This window comes from Rhinichthys klamathensis, unplaced genomic scaffold (genome assembly GCF_029890125.1).
Source record: "Rhinichthys klamathensis goyatoka isolate OS25496 unplaced genomic scaffold, OSU_Roscu_1.1 h1tg000800l_1, whole genome shotgun sequence".
In the NCBI taxonomy this organism is placed as follows: Eukaryota; Metazoa; Chordata; class Actinopteri; order Cypriniformes; family Leuciscidae; genus Rhinichthys; species Rhinichthys klamathensis.
In genome coordinates this window covers 1,380-25,408 of record NW_026607193.1, presented here as the reverse complement: position 1 = coordinate 25,408, position 24,029 = coordinate 1,380, and the positions used below count along the sequence as shown (strand labels likewise).

The 24,029-nt window shown below is 38.5% G+C and overlaps 1 protein-coding gene across 2 annotated transcripts; it reads right to left on the bottom strand.

The window, feature by feature from the left end:
- Positions 1 to 10,222: 10,222 nt before the first annotated feature.
- Positions 10,223 to 23,638, bottom strand: sp3a (sp3a transcription factor). Of its 2 annotated transcripts, none has more exons than XM_056243477.1 (8): positions 23,474 to 23,638; positions 23,163 to 23,236; positions 22,928 to 23,026; positions 20,028 to 20,990; positions 15,980 to 16,196; positions 14,670 to 14,859; positions 14,287 to 14,483; positions 10,223 to 10,779 (listed from the first exon to the last, which is right to left on the bottom strand). In XM_056243477.1, the coding sequence occupies exons 1-8, from the start codon at positions 23,478 to 23,480 to the stop codon at positions 10,466 to 10,468; spliced, it is 2,061 nt and encodes a 686-aa protein (XP_056099452.1). In that variant the 5' UTR covers positions 23,481 to 23,638; the 3' UTR covers positions 10,223 to 10,465. The 2 variants fall into 2 exon arrangements, with proteins under 2 accessions (XP_056099452.1, XP_056099453.1); XM_056243478.1 differs by having other exon boundaries at positions 14,670 to 14,760.
- Positions 23,639 to 24,029: the final 391 nt, after the last annotated feature.

The following is a 24,029-nucleotide window of genomic DNA, read 5'->3' as shown; positions in this document are numbered from 1 at the left end:
AGTTATGGACAAGTGCTTAACGTGATTTAGTATGTCAGTCAACGTAAAAATAAGTGTACTGTCTTTACACTTAAATATTAACTTTAACTCATATTCATGACTCATATTTCATTAATATTACATTATCCACTAGTTAAAAAAAAAACGTTTGATTTGTTACAGCATTTATTAACTTTAACGGTAGATAAAAATACAACTGTTTATTGTTAGTTCATAGGTCATTTTTAAAATATATGACCAGATGCAACTTTTGATTTTAATAATGTATTAGTAAATGCTGAAATTAACATTAATAAGTGCTTTAGAAGTACTTTGCATTGTCAGTTAATGCTAATGTGGTTAATAATGTTAACAAATGGACCTTTGTTGGACAGTTGCGTGCGACAAAAGACACACCAACAAACCATAATTCGTTACTTGCTATTGTATTAAACAAAAATATGTTGAGCGATTAAGATTTGTGGTCCATTTTCCCACAGAATTAGACCGTATCCACTAAAAAGTTAGACTTTTAGAAGTAGAATTTCATTGTATTGGATTGTTTCGCACACATAGCGTTACTATAAGCAGAGATGCTATAGTTTAACTTTATTCCCTGTATTTATGTATATATATCACCAATATAAGCTGTGAGTATTGTGTAATATGAAGTTAAACGGCAGGTTTTAGATATATCACACCAGGATGTTTTCATATCCGTGCATGTGGCAGGGATTCTCATGTGTGAATGTACATTAGGCCTCCGTATCAACACATTTACCAGAGCTGAGAGAGAGACACCATGGGTAGAAACGCATGTGAATAGCACAAAGTGGCTGAATGAAACACAGAGCACATGGCACATGAATGCAGCTCTCAGATCGATTCTTAAGACCCTCCTCGCAAAGTTGTTGCTCTTTCAATCTCATTGAATAGTGGCCATTTTGGGAAATTACTGCCTCATATTTAACCACCTCAAAGGCGACAGAAAGGAAGAGAGAGCGTGCGAGAGAGGGAAGCAGTTAGACTAAATGGGAGAGAACGAGATGAAACCTCAGGCTTTTTGAAATGTGCTATATATCCTGAGGTAAATATAATAAAAATAAACCATTTCTACCAACTGTTCTCATTATGGTCCTGTTTCACAGAAGCCCTTTCCCTCAGGAATATCAAATTGTGTCACAAATGCAGCTAAAAATGCCTTTATGTTATTTCTGTGTGGGCTTTCTAGCGGCCTGCCAAATCTTCAGTTATCTTATTTATATATTTTTGCACATGAATCGAAATAAAAAAAAGTGTTAGACCGGGTCCAATTACTCTAATTCGAAGTGAGAGGGCCGGTCCGGGACCAGCACTTCACAGACGAAACCACAAACGGCTCCACAGATGAAAGAGAATACCTGAAATTACACTCAGCCGCGCGCGCCAAATTGCCACGTGAAATTCTCCAATGCTTTTACTTTAAAACCTATACACTGTATCTTGCTATACAGACAATTCCCCTGAGCTCTTTTACCCAAACACAGTATTATAACAGCAGCATCTATACTTCAACAAGCCTTGTACACACACCACAAGCTTCAGTGTATTATATACACACGGAATGCTTTCGGGACATTTTTAAATAACCTCCATTTGGCATCTTTGGGGTAAATTTGCAGTCTTGCCCTTTCAACTACAGAACTTAGATATTTTATAGTGCCCCTTTTACCTTTTAAAAAAAAAAAAAAAAAATTCCTTAATTTCTTTCTTTTCTCTTGGTTCCTTGCCTTTATTTTCTGTAATATTATCACTGAATTCAACAAACTTTGCATTTGTTCTACACTGTTGAACTGAAGTGAAACAACATTGAAGAATTATTTTCCTGTTTATTAATGTGAAGCTGCTTTGAAACAATCTGTGTTATAAAAAGCGCTATAGCTATAAAAGTGACTTCAGTTAACTTCACTTTCTCAGCACTTCTGTTGCTTTTAAAGTCTCCCTGTGGTGAAAATCCAGCTTTTAATGTTGTTTATATGTCTATGTGGGGTTTTTAATATGCTTTAGCCTTTAGGACAAACCATGTATAAGTTTATAAGTCGACAGCATTGCTGAGTATTTTCTCCTTAAAACTGCAGTGAACCAAAGACAGCCTCAAAAACACAGTTTGAAATCGCTGGTGTTTCTGACGTCACACACTACCTAACCAATCAGATCAACGTGTGATCGTCAACCAGTGGATCTCTGAGCTGAGTTAGTGAGTGGAGGCGGGGCTCATTTGCATATTCATAGAACCGCGTATACTTAATGAGGGAAGGGTGTCGAGTTACATTCAAGCTATTTTAAGGCATGAAGAAGTTTTTTCAAGGAATTTTTTTTAAAAATATGTTTAATTTTTTCGAGTTTTAAGGGATAAAATGTATTGACTACAGGGGGACTTTAAGTCAACTTTACCTTTATGCTTATTATTAATTTGTAATAAATTAATAAAATGCAATAATCCCCACACCGTTCACAGAGGAATGAGGCATCTACAGATATCAATTAAAATGATCATGAAATCAAAATGGACAATTCTTATTTTTTTACATGAGAAATATTATAGATGATTTATCTCTGCACATCATTACTGTGTTAAATTCATGTGTCATGTAATCTTGAATCAGAATAACTTTCCCTCCCTCTATCAGCTCATCTCTTCTCTGAGGACGAGGGCGGGGCAATAACCTGTCACTCACATGAGATCCACCAATAGCAAACCACAACCATCCAATCAATTCCACACAGACAAAATCAAGCCCCGCCCACATTTGATCTTGTTTGTAAAGCCTTTCACTCTGATTATGTCACAATAGGAAAGAAAAGACGAGCACAACTTCCATTTCATGCCAACTATAAGATATCGTTTTAGAAGCAGTGTTTTGCCAGTGGACTGATACAGAAATTTCATAAAACTATATTTTTCAAAATGCGGTTAATGTTTTTATAGTTTCCAAACGTGGTTAATGTTTTTATATTTATTATTGGTTCCAAATGTTTTTATAATTTCCAAACGTGGTTAATGTTTTTAGTTATTATTGGTTCGGAAACCCTTTTTTAGAGCAATTCAAATCCTGAAATTTGCATATGACGATAACAATAGGCCCTATACAACAACTAGGCCTACAGAAAAAACAATGAGAGCTGGAGAGCTCTTCCGAGTCTCCCTCCCCGTCCAGATCCCGCTGGGAAACACGGGAGCTTTTATCTGTGCGGTCCAGCAGAAAGTGGCCCATCCACACTAGAGCGATTTCACTTATCAGAGCTGTAGCGTGGCCGGGGGTCCCATCGATCTCCTCGCTCGAATATATATCACTTTCCACTCTCCTTTCCTTCTATCAGAGGAACCGGACATCACACAAGGTCAAAAAGCAGAAAGAAGTCATCCAAACAAAACTCACCTATCAGCTGGACGGCTGGTGCTTTTATCTGTCGGTATAAAGAGGGTCTAGTCCGAATGGAAATGTGTGAGGATTCTGGGTAATCTGTGGAAATGGCTTGGAAAGGTGAGAAGGTTATGATTCATAGGCCCTGTTTCAATATGCCCCGCTCCCCACCTGACTTCAGACACGCACGCCGCTATTACAATATTCAGATTACCGTGCACTGGAAATTAATTGGACTAATTAACATACAAGTAAATGATGATACCGTTAACACATTTCATTAACTCAAACTGTCATTTCATGTTCACCGTGCTCTCTGTATTGCATTACAATGAATTGAATTCATTAAATTATGCAAATGAAAGGTGGCAAGCAACGGACGGCTCCATATGAACGTTAATAGACGGCTTTCTCTGAATCTCTGCAACAAATCACGTCAAATTCAGGAGCATGTGCTTTTTTCACTTTGATTTAACTGATAAAAGATTTCAGTGGACACACTTTTGATTATGTGTACCTGCAACCCATATATATATATATATAACATTGTGGTTGAACACAAAAAGTTTAACCACAATCAAGAAAGAAAGAAAGAAAGAAAGAAATAGCCTAATAATGAGCATATTTATCCTAGGCCACTAAAAGGGTAAAATAAAATAAAATAAAATAAAATAAAACAAAAGGTAATCAAGATAAATACATAAAGGCAAATATAAGGTAAGGTAACACTTTATTTTAAAGGGTTAGTTCACCCAAAAATGAAAATTATGTCATTAATGACTCACCCTCATATCGTTCCAAGCCCGTAAGACTGTTGGTGCGTTCACGTGCTATGGAAAATATGATATTTTCCACTTGTGAACTGGTATTTACCAGTGTGTTGCGTTCAAGTGCTTTTGTTGTCGTAGTGTGGTAAAAAGATGGAAAAAAAGCTGTTATTTAGCTAAAACTATTTTAGATTGCTTAAGTCATCTGCTACAGCAAGAAAATGATTTATCAAAACTCAAACGTAAATAATATATGCTGTATATTTTCTAGATCATGAATAGTACATATTTTTACCATTCACAACTCTTGCGTTGCTCTCCGCCATTTTGAAAAGGTCAAAGGTTATCTCATCTCGGCAACTCGTGCATCAAAATATTCTACGAGTTGCCCAGTGGAAAATACCACATGAGGGGGTGTTCATGTGCATTTTCCATGTCGGCTTTTGGTATTTACCATAATTACCATAGCACGTGAACGCACCATGTGTGTCCATTGAAAATGTATGTACGGTATACTGTCCTTGTCCAGAAAGGAAATAAAGACATCATCAAAGTAGTCCATGTGACATCAGTGGGTTAGTTAGAATGTTTTGAAGCATCGAAAATACATTTTGGTCCAAAAATAACAAAAACTACGACTTTATTCAGCATTGTATTGTCTTCCGGTTCTGTTGTCGATCCGCGTTCAGTGACGCTGCTGACGTACGATGCTGCCCCTTTAAGGTGACATATAGTTACACGTTACTACATGTAGGCTACTAACTATAGTAATAACAGTAAATTATGCAATATTACAAGTAACTAACCCTAAACCCCAACCCTAACTCCACAGTAAGTACATGTAGTTGATTTAAATTACTCAGTACTAATTTGAGAAAGTAGCCTACAATGTAACTACCTTACAATAAAGTGCAACCTAAGGCAATCAAGTACAAGTAATTAAATAAATACACTAAATATATAACTGCAGTACATTACCAGTTTAAAAACCATTACTCACTTGAGGCACATGAATGGGAAAAACCTTCCTTAGAATAGTTGACAATTCCGTCCTTCAATTATTGATTTGAGGCTTCCAGCTGCAGCCGTGTGAAATGATGAGATAAAAACAGAGGGATTCCAGTCATGCAAGACTTCAGTGGAGAGTTAACATGAAAAGTCAAGCCATGGGCCTAAATCATCCTATGCTAACTATTATTGGTTTCTTTTATAAGTATTTTGTGAGTGGAGTTTTCATGATTTTATATTACCTACTGCAAGTTACTAGTATGTAACCAAAATTAATACATATATCATTCTTCCAAAACGTGCTTTTTTTGTCTTAAAAGTTACCCCGATTTACGGCAGTTATAAGCGGGTTATATTTTAGACCGGACTGTAAAGTAGTAAATGCAATAATTTGTCATATAAGTTTATTTCGCCAATCATCGTCGTCGAATTTTATGGTTTGGGGGCTCTGAAAATATCGCCCGTACTGTAGTACCATTTTCGTGGGGAAATTGCGTTAAACGTCACTCACCCGTGCGTGTCATGTCATATCCGTAAATAAAAAAAAGGTTTCTCCGGCTACTTTGACGCATGTATGGTGTGGGAGTGAGTGGCAGAGGTTTAGTTGTCACAAGTTGACATTGAGCAGTTACTTAAATCTCAAACCTCCGGGGAATCATCCGTTTTAAACAAACGCCGAACAGAAGAGAGTCTGCTGGCAAAAGGAGAACGAGTCAGAGATCACAATAAAACCAGAGTCAACTTTGGTTTGGCTCTTCAGAGATGCCGAGAACACAGGGATTTGAAATGTTGTAAAAGCAACGTGGCTTTTTATTTCCCTACAGGTGAGTAAGGTGTTTTATTGAACAGATACATTGCCATATAGCTAACAGAGTAACATTCTAACGCATTATCTATGGCTCATATTCATCCGCACAGTCACGCAGAGCCGAAGCACAACTTAAAACAATGTTCTTCCGCAAAATGCGTGCAGTTTTATTTGTTTAACCGCTAGAGGGCCAAAAGTTACATATAGTGTACATGAAAGGAAACGTGGAGTATTTGTGTTTTAAAAAGTTGTTTTCACACACCACAAGGCTATTTAAAGGGATAGTTCACCAAAAATAAAAATGGTGTCATCATTTACTCACCCTTATGTTGTTCCATCCAAACCCATATTAGACACAGGCACATAGAAATTTCATAATGTGCACAATTTATTATTTATTTAATATTTATTGATTCATCTGATGCTTGCATGTCACCACCATTGCTGTGTTGTTGTTGTTAATGTTCTGTTTTCTGTATCCTCTAAGATTACAATGTTGTTTGGATGTTGGGTGTGTTTTTTTTATTTTTATTATTAGTTACTGTTATCTGTGCTAATGTTCAATGTGGCTCCCTTGAGTGCAAAACAAATTCCCCTCAGGGCAATAAAGGTTTCATTCATTCATATGACTTTCTTTTGGGGAACATGACATACTATTGTGTCATTTTGAAGAATGTTGGTAACCAGAATCAGAAAGAGCTGTATTGCCAAGTCTTTGCACACACAAAGGTTACACTGACTTACATTGTATTTTCGGAAGTAAATTGGAACCAAAACTGTTTGGTTACCAAATTTCTTCAAAATATCTTTTATGTTCCTCAGGACAAAAAAAAAAACTGCATACAGGTTTGAAAAGACATGAGGGTGAGTAAACGATGACAGAATTATTATTTTTGGTTGAAATATCCTTTCAAGTGAACTCCAAAAAAATGTGAATATATTTATAGGCCTATATTACTTGGTCACAAGCATCTAAAATATACATTTTTCCATATACATGACTGTAATTTTGAACCTAACACCTTGATGTAAAAAAAAACAAATCAATTTCCACACCGCTGGATTGAGTATTCACATAAAAACAATGTAAAAGAGTTTGATCATGAAAAATGATGTGGTTTTAATATATAAGCCCCTCTAAGAGGAAATTGCCGTAAGTGTATTTCTGAAGTGAAAATGAAAAACGCATGAAGGGGAATTTTGTTCACACTTGAGCAAGTTCAAAAATAAAATAACATATTTCACATGCAATTTAAGGGGGTAAAGCTGTGGGTGGATGCCAGCGTTTTTTATACATATTTTAACTGACTAGGTCAGAGAAGCTTCTAAACGCATTTGAGATGAGGAATATATCACTGGACTGAGAGGTCGGAGATTCAGCAGTGGTGTGTCCTGCTCTGGTCCTGTTGCTGCAGTGACATCTACTGGACTTCACACACACAAAGGTTACACACACACACAGTCACAGCGGTTTTTAACATAATCGGGAAGAACATTTCAATCACAAAATGTGTGGTTTTAAAACAAGTAGTAAGAGCTGGATTGCTCAAATGCTTTTGCCTGTTCAATAGTTTTACATATAGAGTTAATGCAGGTGCATGTGACATGATAGTTTTTATGACCCATATCAATGTACAGATTACAGGGAACTTTTTTTTTTAAGGCAAAAGAGGGAAAATGTAAAGTAAATGGTGACTGAAGACACTAGAAGTTTTTTTATGCTCACCAAGGTTGTATTTATTTTGATCAAAAATACAGAAAACAGTAATATTGCGAAATGTTACAAATGAAAATAATTGTCCACTTTAATTATTGCCAAAGCTGAATTTTCAGCATCATTACTCCAGTCTTCAGTGTCACATGATCCTTCAGAAATCATTCTATGATGATTTGATGCTCAAAAAAACATTTCTTACGTTGAAAACTACATTGTGCTGCTTTGTTTTTTTGTGGAAACTATGATACATTTTCAGGATTGTATGTATCATATGTATGTAAATGTATCATAGTAATGTCTTCACTGTCCCTTTTGATCAATGCAATGTGTCCCTGCTGAATAAAATGAATTAAAAAAAAATAAACATCAATCTTACGAACGGTGTGTAATTTTATTTATTGTGATTTAAAAAAAAAAAAAAAAATATGTTCATGGATTTTTGTGTCAAATAACCATTTAAAGTTTTGTACTCTATGTAAGCATGTGCATCAGTGTTCTGCGAGAATAAGACAACTGACAAGCACAGGATTATGTTTAGTCATTTTAGTGTGAAATAAACAGCTGCCCTCAAAAGTGGGCATTGTACAATAGTCCGAAGATTTCTTGAAAAAAAAATGACCAAATAAAAAATAATAATAAAAGTGACACGTTAAGATGCTATTTATAATGAACAAAATCAAATTTAGACTTTACAAACTAAAAGACTAAAAAAAAAAAATGCAATTCTGGATCACTGTGACAAAAGAACAACCCTTATCAACTCAGAAAACAAGATAGTGTTTCATGAACCCCCACTGGACCTTTTCAATCAAACTCACGTGGAAAATTTATGATCGTTACAAACTTGGCTACGGGAGGTTTAAAATCCCCCCAACACAAACAAAATTGGCAATGGTACTCAGATTCGGTGGATAAAGAGACAATCATGATTAGCTGAAGGAATAAAAACATAAGCCGAGAGAATAACTGTACAGTACCACGTGGAAACAAAGCCATACTTGTACAGCAAATGAGTGTGTCCTGACTGATGATGACCTGCAGTGTGTTAAACTAGATCCTTACAAAATGATCATTATCAAACTCTTGAGGACGATCTGAATGAAGAGAGACTTTCGGCTACAGGGGGAGTTCAAAACCCACGTGAATCATCATCATCATCATCACAGTTAGGTAGTGATGTGACGGATATTGTCCCACAAAGCTTTAGGTTGTTTACCATTGGTTAACACACGTCCCCTATAGGCTGTCATTTCGACACAGCATTGCTAGAGCGACCCGGAGCGGCTCTTTTTGGTCCTGAAACACAGTTATACACATTAATGCTGCAAAACCATCAGACAAAAACCCCCCAAAAAAACAGTTGTTTTTCTCTCGATTTTATCAAAGAGTGCGAATTCAGTTTGGCAAACTACAAACCGATTCATTTCATACAAACGATTCTTGATGCTGATTACAGTCCAGTCTTTTAAAAAAGTAAAGCCAAAGGGAGTTTTTTTCCTTTAGAAAAGCAGTTGTGGACACCACAAATCCAGATTACAATGTATATAAATATCTTTTTGCTCAAAAAGACTTCATTCGCAACAAATTCATATTGAAAGATCTGATCAACTCGAAGAGGTTTTGAGAATTATGGTACATAAAATGCTTTTAATTACATGATTGTTTCATATTTGCCCCATTCATTGGGCCTGGTTTAGCTACACAAAATAAAACCACATAAAATAAATCATAAGAAGACATTTTTAAAGACACTATTGGACACCTTCATGACTCCCAACAGCAAACTGGCAGGCAAGTTCTTTTGTTTTACATCTGTCTCCTTGTATGGAGAACTTACACCACGAATATCACGTACAACCTAGAATTACAATGAAAGAAAGAGCTAAGCCACAAATGGAAATTCTGCCATTACTTACTCCCCCACTTCCCGAAAAGCAGTTCAAGCCTACGACCGACGCTACATTCCCAAACTTGTTTTTTTTTTGGTGAGGAACAGATTTGTAACTTCCCATCCACCCAAAGCTCACGACTACCGTTCAAAATAATGCAGAGTCAACATTACTGGCATCAGGTTCTCACATACAGCTAGTCAACTAAACGTTACAGGGCAAATGATGGGATGTTGTTCACCCACTTTTGGTCCATTTCTCACACATTATGAGTTCAGATTACTTTAAATAAAGTGCTGGAGACACAAACTGGCTGTTTATGTCCCTGTTGTTGTGTGTAATTCTTCAAAAACCAAACATGGGGGAAGAAATAATGAGAGATTTTCCACTTTTTTGGCTAAACCGTTCCGTTCAGCATCATCAGCCACCCGTTTATCAGCCAGCGCTGCTTTCTTTATACAACACGATTAAACCCATTCCGACAAGTACACACTGAAACAGATGCTTGACACCCATGAGCGACTCGGCCTTTGTACACGACAGCTTATAATACAATATAAGGCATTTCAGTGTTGTATGTGAAAACAAGAAATAATGCTTCCCCCATAAAAAGATGAACAAACCCCCAATAATTCTATATTTGTAAAATATATATATATATATGTATGTGTGTGTGTGTGTGTGTGTATATATGCATTCACGTAAATGTACATATTTACGTAAAGGAGGGTATATATGTAAAGGTATAAAAGCAAGGTATATGCGTGAGCGTGGAATCGATCGATGTAGTCAAAATGGAGTCTAAAGTTTGCGGGAGAAGAGGATGTGATGTCGTACAGGAAGAGGCGGGACCTTTAGAATGATGTTCCTCTCCTGTAGGACTCGTCACGTGATCACTCGTCCCCGGTGGACACGGACACTAACTGCAGAGGGATCTCGGCTGAGCTCAGCTGGTCCTGCGAGCTGGAGGTGTTGACGGTGGCGTTGACGGTGGCGAGGCCCTGCATGGAGCCGGCCTGGATGTTGGTGAGGATGAGTGTGGTGCCGCCCGCCGTGATGATGCTGTCCGAGGACATGGCTCCGCCCACACTGGACACCACGGCTCCGCCTCCTCCCTTCTTGTTCTGGTGCGTCTTTATGTGCTTGGCCAGGTGATCGCTGCGCATGAATCTCTTCGAACACTCGGAACACACGAACTTCTTCTCTCCTGATGACGGCGGAAGAATCAATGACATAAATGAGAAAAAGAAAGAGATACAAGCTGTTACAAAGACTAGTGAGCTCCCTACATGAAGCCTGCTTAAAAAAACGATGCATTTGAGTAAGAAAAATATCCATATTTAAAACTTTATCACTTGGATAGAGGCACTTTTATGATGGAGAGATACACTTTTATGATGGAGAGATGCACTTTTATGATGGAGAGAGGCACTTTTATGATGGAGAGAGGCACTTTTATGATGGAGAGAGGCACTTTTATCATGGAGAGATGCACTTTTATCATGGAGAGAGGCACTTTTATGATGGAGAGAGGCACTTTTATGATGGAGAGAGGCACTTTTATGATGGAGAGATGCACTTTTATGATGGAGAGATGCACTTTTATGATGGAGAGAGGCACTTATGATGGAGAGAGGCACTTATGATGGAGAGAGGCACTTTTATCATGGATAGAGGCACTTTTATCATGGATAGAGGCACTTTTATCATGGATAGAGGCACTTTTATCATGGATAGATGCACTTTTATGATGGAGAGAGGCACTTTTATGATGGATAGATGCACTTTTATGATGGAGAGAGGCACTTTTATGATGGAGAGAGGCACTTTTATCATGGATAGATGCACTTTTATCATGGAGAGATGCACTTTTATCATGGATAGAGGCACTTTTATCATGGATAGAGGCACTTTTATCATGGATAGAGGCACTTTTATCATGGATAGAGGCACTTTTATCATGGAGAGATGCACTTTTATGATGGAGAGATGCACTTTTATGATGGAGAGAGGCACTTTTATGATGGAGAGAGGCACTTTTATGATGGAGAGAGGCACTTTTATCATGGATAGAGGCACTTTTATCATGGATAGATGCACTTTTATGATGGAGAGAGGCACTTTTATGATGGAGAGAGGCACTTTTATGATGGAGAGATGCACTTTTATCATGGATAGAGGCACTTTTATCATGGAGAGATGCACTTTTATCATGGATAGAGGCACTTTTATCATGGATAGAGGCACTTTTATGATGGAGAGATGCACTTTTATGATGGAGAGATGCACTTTTATGATGGAGAGATTTCAATATAACTCCCGATTGTATTCGTCTGAAAGAAGAATGTCATATACACCTAGGATGGCTTCAGGGTGAGTAAATCATGGGCTAATTTTCATTTTTGGGTGAACTATCCCTTTGAGAGACTCATTTATCTTAAAAAACATAACCAAAAACATGTTTAGTCCAATTCTAAGGCAGCATTGCACGCCTCCTTTGCAAGGGAACCAATCTTAAAATGCACTGTAAAGACACAGGATACTCTAAAAAATGCTGGGTTGTTTTAAACCAATTTTGGGTCAAATATGGAGAAACCCAAACGTTGGGATAAAAATGTCATTTAAAAATGTTTTTGAAAGAAGTCTCTTATGCTCAGCAAGGCTGCATGTATTTGATCAAAAACATAGTAAAAAAATATATATATATATATATATATATATATATTGTGAAACATTAATCAAAATGTAATTTATTCCTGTGATCAAAGCTGCATTTTCAGCATCATTACTCCGGTCTTCAGTGTCACATGATCCTTCAGAAATCCTTCTAATATGAGGATTTGAAGTAGAATTTTTGCTACAGAGCCGATAGGGTCACTTTTTTTTTATCAAATAAATGCAAATAAAAGTATTAAATTCTTTGGTCATATTTTATATTAGGTGTCTTAAACTACTATTAACTGTTAGGTACAGTGTACTTATTGTGTTCATATTGTAAAACATTTGTGCTGCTATTGAGGTGGATATGTGTAAGGGAAGGTCAACGGTGTAATAATTAGAGAGAGAGAGAGAGAGAGAGAGAGAGAGAGAGAGAGAGAGAGAGAGAGAGAGAGAGAGAGAGAGAGAGAGAGAGAGAGAGAGAGTGTGAGAGAGAGTCAGAGAGAGAGAGAGAGAGAGAGAGAGAGAGAGAGAGAGAGAGAGAGAGAGAGAGAGAGAGAGAGAGAGAGAGAGAGAGAGAGAGAGAGAGAGAGAGAGAGTGAGTGAGTGAGTGAGTGAGTGAGAGAGAGAGAGAGATCGTTTGCATTGTTCTGGACAAAAACGGCAGAGTTGAATGAAAATGCATGAATTCTGAATTTGAATTTCTGAATTTTACGTACATTCAAGAAGCGTGGGAACCCGGAGTTACGGAAATTAATTACAGCTGTATTTACATGCAGGTATTTTTTTATGGAGTGTGTATTTACACTGTCCAAATAGCCCGCTTTGTTGGCAGAGGTCATTTACACTAACTCCGCCCACTGATGTCTGGTTGGGCGAGACAAAATTACAGAAGAAACTGGATCGTCAACTGTAGCAAAAGTGTAGGGGTAAGACACATGAATCCGCCTTTTGCTGAACTCGCTCTACTCTTTTCCCATAGTATTTTTATTTGTTATTTATATATCATTTTATTGCCATTACCTGTTTTCATACAAAAGTTTAGGTTGCTAAATATATCTTTTTTTTTTAGTTGGATATTGGATGTGTAAAGGAAATGCTTCTTCTATAACACTGCACTTTAGATGTGTGTGGATTTCCCACACCAGGAGTAATTTATATAGTCCTATTTTATAGCGATTATCTGTTAAAAAAAATGTTCTATGCAAAATGTTCTATTAAAGAGAAGATAGAAAATAAATATTTGTGTGTGCTGTAAAGTGGTTTAAAAAAAGGAAATCGGAATCGGCAGGTCAAACTCAAGAAAAATCAGAAATCGGAATCGGCCTAGAAAATTGTAATCGGTGCATCTCTATTTTATATGTATAGCCTATATGTTTGCCTTTGTACTGTTATGCTAACATCAAACTGAGACTCAATACAGGTCAGGATGGTGCCTAAGGCCCCAATCAAACCGAACACGTTTCTTGCAGTGAGGCGCCGTTTTGAATTGTTTTCCTAAGGCAGTGAGCGTTCTGCGCGCTGTTTATGCGTTTTACCGCCTGCTGCGCCTCACGTTTTTGCAGTAAAAAACCCCACAACTCCGAGCGGAAAAAGCGCCCGACGTCATTGAGTTTTTTTCCACTGTCCAATCGAATGAATGGAGAGGCGGGCCTCCGTTGTAGTGATGAAAGCTGGAGTTGCTTTGAACGCCCGGACAGTGCGATGATGGAGGAGAATCATGTGGTGCTCTCGCGGGTTACCAGGGGCCGGTTCCACAAAGCTATTCTTTGTGAAACCGGCCCCAGGAGCTTAACCACTTCACGAAACGTAACTACCACAATGTTAACAGAAAGTAAATAAAGTTAATAAAAGGCTGATTCGACATTTACTTGACTGAGAGGACCGCCGTTTCGGTGGTTGCCTAGCAACATTAAAAACCGCTCGTTCTGTGTGATCGGGGCCTTAGACATTAGCTGCCCATGTAAGCAAGGAGGCTCACCAGGTTTGGGAACCGAGGTAGTCACAGAGGCAGTGAGAAACGTGTGTGTGTGTGTGTGTGTGTGAGGAAGAGTACCAGTGTGCGTTCTCCTGTGTCGCTGCAATTCATCACTGCGCGTGAACCTCTTCCCACAAAACATCCAGGTGCAGACAAAGGGTCTCTCTCCCGAGTGCCAGCGCAGGTGAGCCCGCAAGTGAGACGTCTTCCCGTATACCTTCCCGCAGCCGGCTATATGGCACACATGCTGTTTCTTCTTGCCCATGTTAGATCCCCTACAACATATAATTACAAATGTACAGTCAGAATGGAAATATACTACACGCATTCAATAATGAAGACATGTAGTCAAACACACACCATAGGGTGTCTGTATTACACATGAATATAAATTTCACTGCGTCTCAAAACAAAATGAGCTGCTAAAGGAAACAGCAGTGCTTTTAGCAGTGTGATCTCACCTCCCACCTCCCTCTTTGCAGTTGGGGCAGGTGCATGCGACCCTGCGCAGACGTTTGCCCTCCTGGCTCAATCCCTCCATCTCCTCCTCCACTAAACGAACACGAAGGTGAGAGAGGTCATTGGCATTCAGCGTAGAGCTACTGTCCAGAGGCCACTCCTCCGAATCAGGCTCCTCCTTAATCTGAATATCTATAGAGTATAGTATGATCAGCGTTACACTAACAGCACTGCACAGTTACGGCCACACACATCTTCCCTCTGTAATGGCACTCTAAATGCCTGCATTATCTTGTTTACTCTATATAGGGCCTGAAGATTCCACAAAAGCACAACGGAATCACAGATTCCAATGGAATTCACAGTATGACGCGGAATGTCACGGAATTTGGAACACATTAGAAGAATGAATTAAAAGTGGGCTTTTAAAACTGCATTATGGACAAGTGTGAATATAAAAGCACAAAAAGACGGCTTTTTTTAAACATCTGCTTGCTCTGTGTGTGTGAATGAGCACCGCAGTTTGGGCTACTACACAAATACTGAAGCACACGTGACACTTGGTGTTTTCAGCGTCTGCCGTGTCACGAGAACGCTGTATGAATTTCATGAGCATTTTTCCATTTCATTTGATAAAACTATTGTCAGATGCACACAGAAACACACTTTGATTTAACTTAAAGAACTCATGACAGAAATATATGACTATTGTACAGTAAAAATGTACTTGCATAACAATAATAAGAGGTTAAAACATAATACCACAAAATATCAAACCATTTTAATTGAATCAGTAAACCTCTGTTGTGCAGCACTTTGATTGCCATAAAATGAAAGGAATTTTATATAATTACATTTTAAAAGATTAAAAACTGTTGAAGTTTTATGCAATCAATTGAATTGACGGGAAAAAAGAACGCTTCACAGGACACTATTATTGTTCAAATTTTAATACATTAAATTAAGTGTTCTTAATTAAATTAATTAGACAAATATGAATAATCAAATAGAATAATTAAACAGAATCCAGACTAATTAAATTGGAAAAAAATTCATAGGGCCCTGCATCTATCTACCATGTTTTCCCCCATAAATCAGTGGTTCTTCTCAACCCTGGTCCTGGAGGAACCCCGGCACCTTTTTGAAGTCTCCCTAATCAATCGCACCTGATTCAACTCATCGGCTCGTTAGTAAAGACTGAGTGTGCCAGAAAAGAGAGACATCAAAAATGAGCAGTGTTGGGGTACTCCAGGACCAGGATTGGGAAGCCATGTCTCGATCCCCACCCTCCCTGAAGCGCCCGCTGCTGTACCTCCAGTGCTGTCGGTGTCCTCGGACTGCTGGAACTGAATGCCTGCCTGGCCCATGGTGTTGACCGTCACCGACTGCAGGTTAGGCATCTGTCCCGAGCTCAGGCTGACCTGTGTGCCGGCCTGGCCCAGAGACAGCGTTTGCACCGGGGCGAGAGTAATCTGCTGAGCGGGAGCCGTCTGGAGCTGAAGGTTCTGGAGGTTCTGAACTCCTTGGACCTGCGGGGACAGATTGGGACAGCAGAATGGGTAAAGGGAACACACACAAATTTTAATTATGTCATCATTTACTTGTGTTGTTCCAAACTAGGGATGGTGACGATTAATCACCAATGGATTAATTGTCGATAATAATTACTCATAATAAATAACCAATCCAAGCACGCTCCAGCTGTAAAACGGTGTCCGATTGGCAGGGGCGGAGCTAGACTCGCAGTACAGTGGGGGCGGGGCTTCATCATGGGGCCCTCTGCTACCAAGTCATTTTAAAATTAAAACCGTAAAAAAATCAGTAAAATATCTGATGAATGCATATAATAATGTGTCACTTGTTGAGCCAAGTAAGCTTATATGTTAAATAAAAGTAAAACACAAAGGCTATCTCGTTCTTTTCAGAGAACAGTCTGTTTTCTTTCGTTTTGATTTGTTCTGTAAAAGAACACATTTCGAGCTTTCTATAGATAAATTTTTCAGGTGTGTGAGGCAAGTAGGCTACCTTATACGCTGTGTCTCGGTTCATTAATGAGACGAGCTCCAGTTCACGCGCCGGCGCGATTATCTATTGTCTGCTATATTTACTTATTTATTAAATCCAGACAATTGGTTGATGAAACATTGATTAAAATTAAGATACATTTAATACAAAACGAAATTCGCTTTAATGAATGGCTTTGTACTTTATGTTTGATGTCTCTGGGAAAGTTTTAAAGCAGTCTTTCAGTGCCGCTTTCAGAGCGGTCACGTCCGTAACGGGGAACTGTCACGTAGCCTAACATTGTTTTTCCCTCATAAATGCGAACACGAAAAATAAGACAAAATGAATATTTTGTTCTGTGGAGAGCCAACCCTTCTTCATCCGGTGGGTAGTATTCCTTTTTGTACTTTTGCCACTTAAAAATTAAAGTTTTTTTTGTGTTACGTCCATTACGGATGTGTATTTCCCTCATATTAAATATAAAACGCATGTGTAGACTAGACTGATATTTTTCTAATGTCTGGACTTCTTTATTTCAATATATTGGTATCAAATGCTTTTTCTGAGAATTTACATTTCAAGTTTTTTTTTTATCTCAAATGTAACGCTGGAATTGCCCAATTTTAAAGAAATTATCCTCAACTAGTTTTGTGGTGTAGGTCTACGTATTTTATAATGTTAACTTCAAATAATACTAATAGTAATTTAAAGATGTGGTAGCATTGGATCTGGACGGGAAGGATAACTCTGGGAGTTGGAAGGGGTGTGTCGCGATTCTGCCTTCTCACACACATTTCAGTTTCATATCACATATCTGCCATCATTTCTACTAAAGAAAATGACAAAAATAGTAACGCACAGTATCTTGGATAAGTAATTTTAATCTGATTACTGGTTTGCAAATAGTAACGCGTTAAATTACTCGTTACTGAAAAAAGTTACCGGCATCACGGGGCCCTGGGGCGGCCCCACCCAAGCACCCACGCTATCTCCGCTACTGCCGATTGGTCTCTGCACATCATCTCTACACACCGAACCCAAGATCCAGTTTCCAATGGTTGAACTTTCAAACGACGTTGGAAAACAAAGCGTCATGATCGCAACGCTTTAGCCAAGTAGCATGTCAATGTCACTCCGTGATCTAACCAGCGTCTTATGTTGTGTTTGGGCTCGTTCAAGACCACCTGCTCTAAATAAAGATATGCGATCTACTATGGTTTATTAATGTTTCACGCGGTTACAAACCAAAACGTGGCGCAAAAGCATTGTGTATACGTTTACACGTGCATCAGCTGCTTTTTTCAAATTTTTATATACATTTTATATTTTTATACTATACTTGGTATAGTTTGTTCTCTAAATGAAATCAATGCGCTTGTTGTATTCTGCTAGTTGAGACGTTTTCAACGATATAGTCTGTTATTTACGATGATTTTACTGATCACATTTTCATGTAAAACAGTTATTTTTTCACGCTATGAGCGACTTCTAAAATGTCAGCTAATTTTAACTGATGGTCATATTCCCTATATTCACTATAAAGTCGAGCTTAAAGCGACATCCATGTGTTGGTTAAGTAACGTGATTACTTAGTAGCATCCCCCCCCCCATTTTGGATTTAAGAGGTTAATTGATCGTTAATTTAAAAAAAAGATAGTTTATGGGAATTTATGTAAATTGACATCCCTATTCCAAGCCCATGAGATCCTTATTTTTCGAAATGCAAATAAATATATTTTTAATGAAAGGTACGTGTCCCTCCAAAAGATATCAAGGCGTTGTAAAACGAATCGAGCGGTTTATTCAAAATCTTGTGAAGAGATTTGACCCGCTTAGTTTACATGATAAACAGATTTAATTTAGGCTTTTCATTACATCTAAAAAATGATCAACACACATACATACACAATATGGTAAACATGGAAGCTCATGCTACATATACAAGAACAAACCTCATTGGTTTTTGTGCAGGTTTGTTCTAGCGCGTGTTGCACACACACACTTCTGTGTTTACCATGTGATGTACTCTATATGCATGTCTTTATATGTGATTGAAAGCCTAAATTAAAATGGTTCATCATGTAAAGAGATCATATCTCTTCAGAAGATTGATTAAAACGCTCAATTCATATGGATTTGTTTTACGACACCATCATAACCTATTTGGATCTTAAGTTTTGATTACCTAGACTTTCAATGGAGGGACAGAAAACTCTCAGGTTTCATTATATATAAACATCTTAATTTGGGTTTCGAAGACAAGCAAAGTCTTATGGGTTTGGAAAGACATAGGTGAGTAATGATGACACCCATTTTAATTTTTGGGTAAACTAACCCTCTAAGCACTTGGTGTCATGATTTAACTTGGTGAGTCTATTCTTTATTCTAAACTTCAAAATCAGTAACGCAAGCATGATCAAGACTAACCAGTTTTTATGATAAATCACTGCCTAAATGTAAATGGGTGGTGATTGCTGTTCAATCAATATGTTTGTTGTCATATGCAGGGCCACTAATGAATAGTGGTGCAGGAATCACTGTTTTACTAGCGTACACTGTCTGCATCATTACAAAAGATACTATTTTTTTTACCATTTCTTAATCCCCAACCCTAAAACTGTAATAAAAAAGATTTATAACCACTTACCAACCTGGAAGGTCTGCCAACTCATTCAATTGGTGAGGAACAAAGTTTTGAGCAGCATTATCATGTTGTTATGCCACAGCAGTAAATGGATATTGCAGAATTAAAGCTAACGATTAATCAATCGTTAATTTAAACGACGATCGATCATGGGAATTTGTGAAAATTGACATCCCCAATAACCACATACCTGGAAGGTCTGCCACTGTATTTGTTTTCTCTGGTGTATTGATTGTTTGTTTGTTCTTACACTTTTCTTAAATGTGTATATTATATTTGTGTGTATTATCTTAAGTGTGTATATTTAGATTAGTCTTGTACAGCACATTAATCAATCTTGTGGCTGTTTTTAAATTAATTAAACGCATACCTGGAAGGTCTGCCACTGTATTTGTTTTCTCTGGTGTATTGATTGTTTTTTTTTTTTTTACACTTTTCTTAAATGTGTATATTATATTATATTTGTGTGTATGTTTAGATTAGTCTTGTACAGCACATTAATCAGTCTTGTGGCTGTTTTTAAATGAATTAAACGCATACCTGGAAGGTCTGCCACTGTATTGGTTTTCTCTGGTGTATTGATTGTTTTTTTTTTTTTTTACACTTTTCTTAAATGTGTATATTATATTATATTTGTGTGTATATTTAGATTAGTCTTGTACAGCACTTTTGGTCAGTCTCGTGGCTGTTTTTAAATGAATTAAACGCATACCTGGAAGGTCTGCCACTGTATCTGTCCTGACGGTGAGACGGTCTGGGCCTGGATGAGGAATGTTCCTGGGTTGATGAGCTGGATGTTTTGCATGTTCTGCTGGGCCTGACCGTCACCGGTCTGCAAGGGCAGCTGCTGTAACTGGATGACCTGCTGCCCCCCGGACACATGCACCGTGCCCTGACTGAGGTATCCCGACCCGTCTCCCTGCTCTCCCGCCACAGGCTGCGTCAACACGCCCGTGCCGTCTATCGTGCTGGCCTGCTGCTGCTGCTGCTGCTGTGAGGACGAGGAGGAGGATGAAGATGTGGTAGGCACAAACATGTCTGCATTCGAGTTGAGTGTCTGGTGCTGTTCCCCTGCTTTCTCCGAGCCGTCAGAGTTCTCCACGCTCTGATTGGTCATGATCAGCTGTCCGTCAGCCGTGACGCCGGTGGCTATTGCCTGGGCCCCCGAGAGCCCGAGCGAGTCCAGATCCACGCTGTTTATGGGCACAAAGGTAATGTTACCAGGCAAACCCAGAGGCACGTTAGTGACCATCTGACCCTGACTGTTGAAGTGCACTTGGCCAGACTGGGTCATGAGGTTCTGAGTGTTGCGGATCACATCGGCTGCCGTCGTGCCCGTGACGCTGATGGTCTGGGTGCCGTCCGGGAGGATCTGGATCTGCCCTGAGGCGTCCTGCGCCATTGAAGCCCCCTCGAAACCCAGCTGCCCGTCGGCCGTCTGCACCTGAGGGATGACCTGGTATTGGATGTTAGGCACTGCGCCGGCAGACGTGTCGGTCCCTGACGTGAGTAAGATGGGCTGGCTCTGGAGACCCTGGAGGCTCTGGAGAGGAAGAACATACTGTCCGTTGGACGTGACGATACCCGTGCCGGGGAGATGCAGGACACCCGAGTCGTCCTTTACCGCCTCCCACCTGTCAGACGACCCTGTTAACTGCACTGAGAGGTCTGCGTTCTAGGGAGGAAATCACAAGAGTTTCACACAAGAAAATAAGTGATGCCACAACAGTGCATGTACACAGTCAAATCTCTTGCTGCACCTATGCTGACTGATGCAAAACACAGACAAACCCGTCCTATGGAAGGGAACAATTAGAATTTGTTCTGAAACGCTGAAAGGTAACAAGTATCATGAGTGATCCTCAAAAGAATCCAATTTTCCACTAAATTATATAGCAATAATTCATTAAATGGCAAGAAAAAATTCAATGAAATGAGGAAAAGGCTCAGTAAGTTTTAAAATCTATAAAATAGAGATGAATTTGTGAATATGGATTTATTATGGACATTTTTCATCACTTGATTAAGTCTCTTATCAATGGAAAACAACATTAGGTTGTAGACCTAGACCAACATTAGATGTCTTCTGTTTTCTGAACTGCCATTAGACAAGGTACACGCTAGATTTAATTTTTCACAAGTGAAAAAAAAGGCTGAGAAATTGGTCTAAAGAAAGTTTTTTTTTTGTCACTAGAATTATTTACCATGGCTGCATTGGTTTGATCAAAAATACAGTAAAAATAGTAATACTGTAAAATATTACAATAAAAAAAGTTTTCTAGGTGAATATATATTAAATGTAATTTATTCCTGTGATCAAAGCAGAATTTTCAGCATCATTACTCCAGTCTTCTAATATATGATGATTTATTAATGTTTAAAATAGTTTACGGCTTAATATTTTTATAATCTGTGATACTTTTTTCAGGATTCCTTGATGAATAAAACCTTTTTTTAAAGCATTTATTTAAAATAGAAATCTTTTTTAATAATATAAATCTTTACTATCACTTTTTATCAATTTAACACATCCATGCAGAATAAAAGTATGAATTTCTTTCAAAACAAAGAAGAAAAAATGAATGACCCCAAACTTTTGAATGATAGTGTATATTATTACAAAATATTTTTATTTTAAATAAAAGCTGTTCTTTTTAAAAGTTATTTAAAGAATCCTGAAAAAAGGATCACAGGTTATAAAAAAAAATATGAAGCAGCACAACTGTTTCCAACATTGATAATAAATCACCATATCAGAATGATTTCTGAGGGATCATGTGACACTGAAGACTGGAGTAATAATGCTGAACATTCAGATTTGCGTCAGAAATAAATTATATTTTAAAATATATCCCAACCTTTATTATAAATTGTAACAATATTTCACAATATTACTGGGGTTTTTTTATCAAATAAATGCAGCCTTGATGAGCATAAGAGTATAAAAATAGTAACGTTTCCAAATTTTTGATATATATTTTCCCATGCAACTAGACCGTCCCTCACAGTTTCGCTTTCAGGTAAGATTAAACATGACATTATTTTACTTTTTCCCCCCATGCTGGTCTGATACCAACTAATAAGCAAGTAAAACACAAACTAAGATTGCTCAGTTACAGGATGTCTTCCTGTGGACATCTCCTGGTAAGACTAAGATGCACTGACTGTGAACCATTCAATAATTTATTAAAAGGAAGCTCAACCAGAACAGTGCCTCCCTATATCATGGGATACTTCATTTACTCACCATCATGTTGTTCCAAACCTGTATGAGTTTCCTCCCTCTGCCAAACACAAAAGAAGATATTTTGAATAATGTCGGTAACCAGACTTCCATAGTATTTTTTTTTCCTACTATGGAAGTCAATGGGTGCTCCACAACTGTTAGGTTACCCATATTCTTCAAAATATCTTCAGCAGAACAGAGAAACGTATACAGGTGGAATAACTTGAGGGTGAGTAAATGACGACAGAATTTCATTTTTTGGGGTGACCTACGCATTTAAGTATGGGGGAGTAAACACGCTCTCATTCAAAGTAAACAAGCCCTAGCTCACATTCAAACCACGGTATAGTACAATAAAGGTGATGTATCTGTAGTTGCAGACTTACCACCCCAGCAACACCATTATTATTCGTGTTTGCCCCGTTCTCTGCTCCGAGGCCGGTGCAAGTGGCGGCGAGCAGGGCGAGCGGCGAGGGCTGTCCGTCCTAATGATGGGCGGGTTTAATACATGAAAGGGGGTGGCCACACAGGAAGTACCAGTGTTTTAACACAACAAAGTGAAAACTTCACCAAAGCACATGCATTAGAGAATAAGAGAGGAGAGGATTTGATGTGATTTACCTGATCCGCGCCGCCGCCGTCCTGCGCGCTGCTGCTGTCCGCCATGACTCCCGCTTTCACTGGCCCTTCAGGCGCTTAAACACACAAACACACAATACAACATAGCCATTAGAACCACACATCGCGCGATTGCAGGACAGACGCCATCATACGCGGTTTTTTAATGGATCACATGAGCTCTGTGTTTATTCCCTCCGCGGATCTTAAACTCTCAGATTCACCCGCCTGCTAACATTAGCCTAGCTTAGCATAAACATAGCCTGCACAAAGATTCATAGGGAGCATTCTCACGCTCTTCAAATCCTACGTACCGGTCATTACGTGAGTTCTTTAAAGAAGACTGATGTCTGCGTTTAATTACACTCCGAGCATGGTTATTTTAATCGGTGCCTGCGCTCGCTTTAGTCCAGTTTGTTTTTTTCCCTAATTTGATTGACGGCGGGGCTTCCACTTCGCCAACTGCGTCACCGACAGGAAGTCCCGCCCTTCGTCTCTCATCTCATTGGATGTTGGGTTGGAGAACTCGCCTTTTGATTGGATGGACGGGATGTCTGTCATTTTGAACGGCTGCTTCCTTCCTTGTCCGTCAAGTTTTGTCCGTGAAGATGAACAGTTTCCGTCAGTATGGTGAACGACAGGGTTTGTTTTGTTATTGTTTTGACAAAACAATAAATTCTTAACAAAACTAAATAATTTTTTAGTTTATCATCACGAAAGTTTTACTCTTTAAGGATTTTTTTCCTTCACATAATTTGCAAGAATACAAAGTCTCTATTCAAACAAGCAGGGAAACTGATGATACATCATTTTTTTCATAGTCTTATAATCAGCAATTAAGAGGTTTGTGGTTTAATGTAAGAGGCCACT

Bases quoted from the DNA above. Each gene is read 5' to 3' on its own strand.
- sp3a (XM_056243477.1), bottom strand. The intron at 23,027-23,162 runs GTAAATCACATC...GCCCATCATTAG, and splicing joins ACGGCGGCGGCGCGGATCAG to GACGGACAGCCCTCGCCGCT. The intron at 14,860-15,979 runs GTACAGCAGCGG...TATACTCTATAG, and splicing joins GGACACCGACAGCACTGGAG to ATATTCAGATTAAGGAGGAG.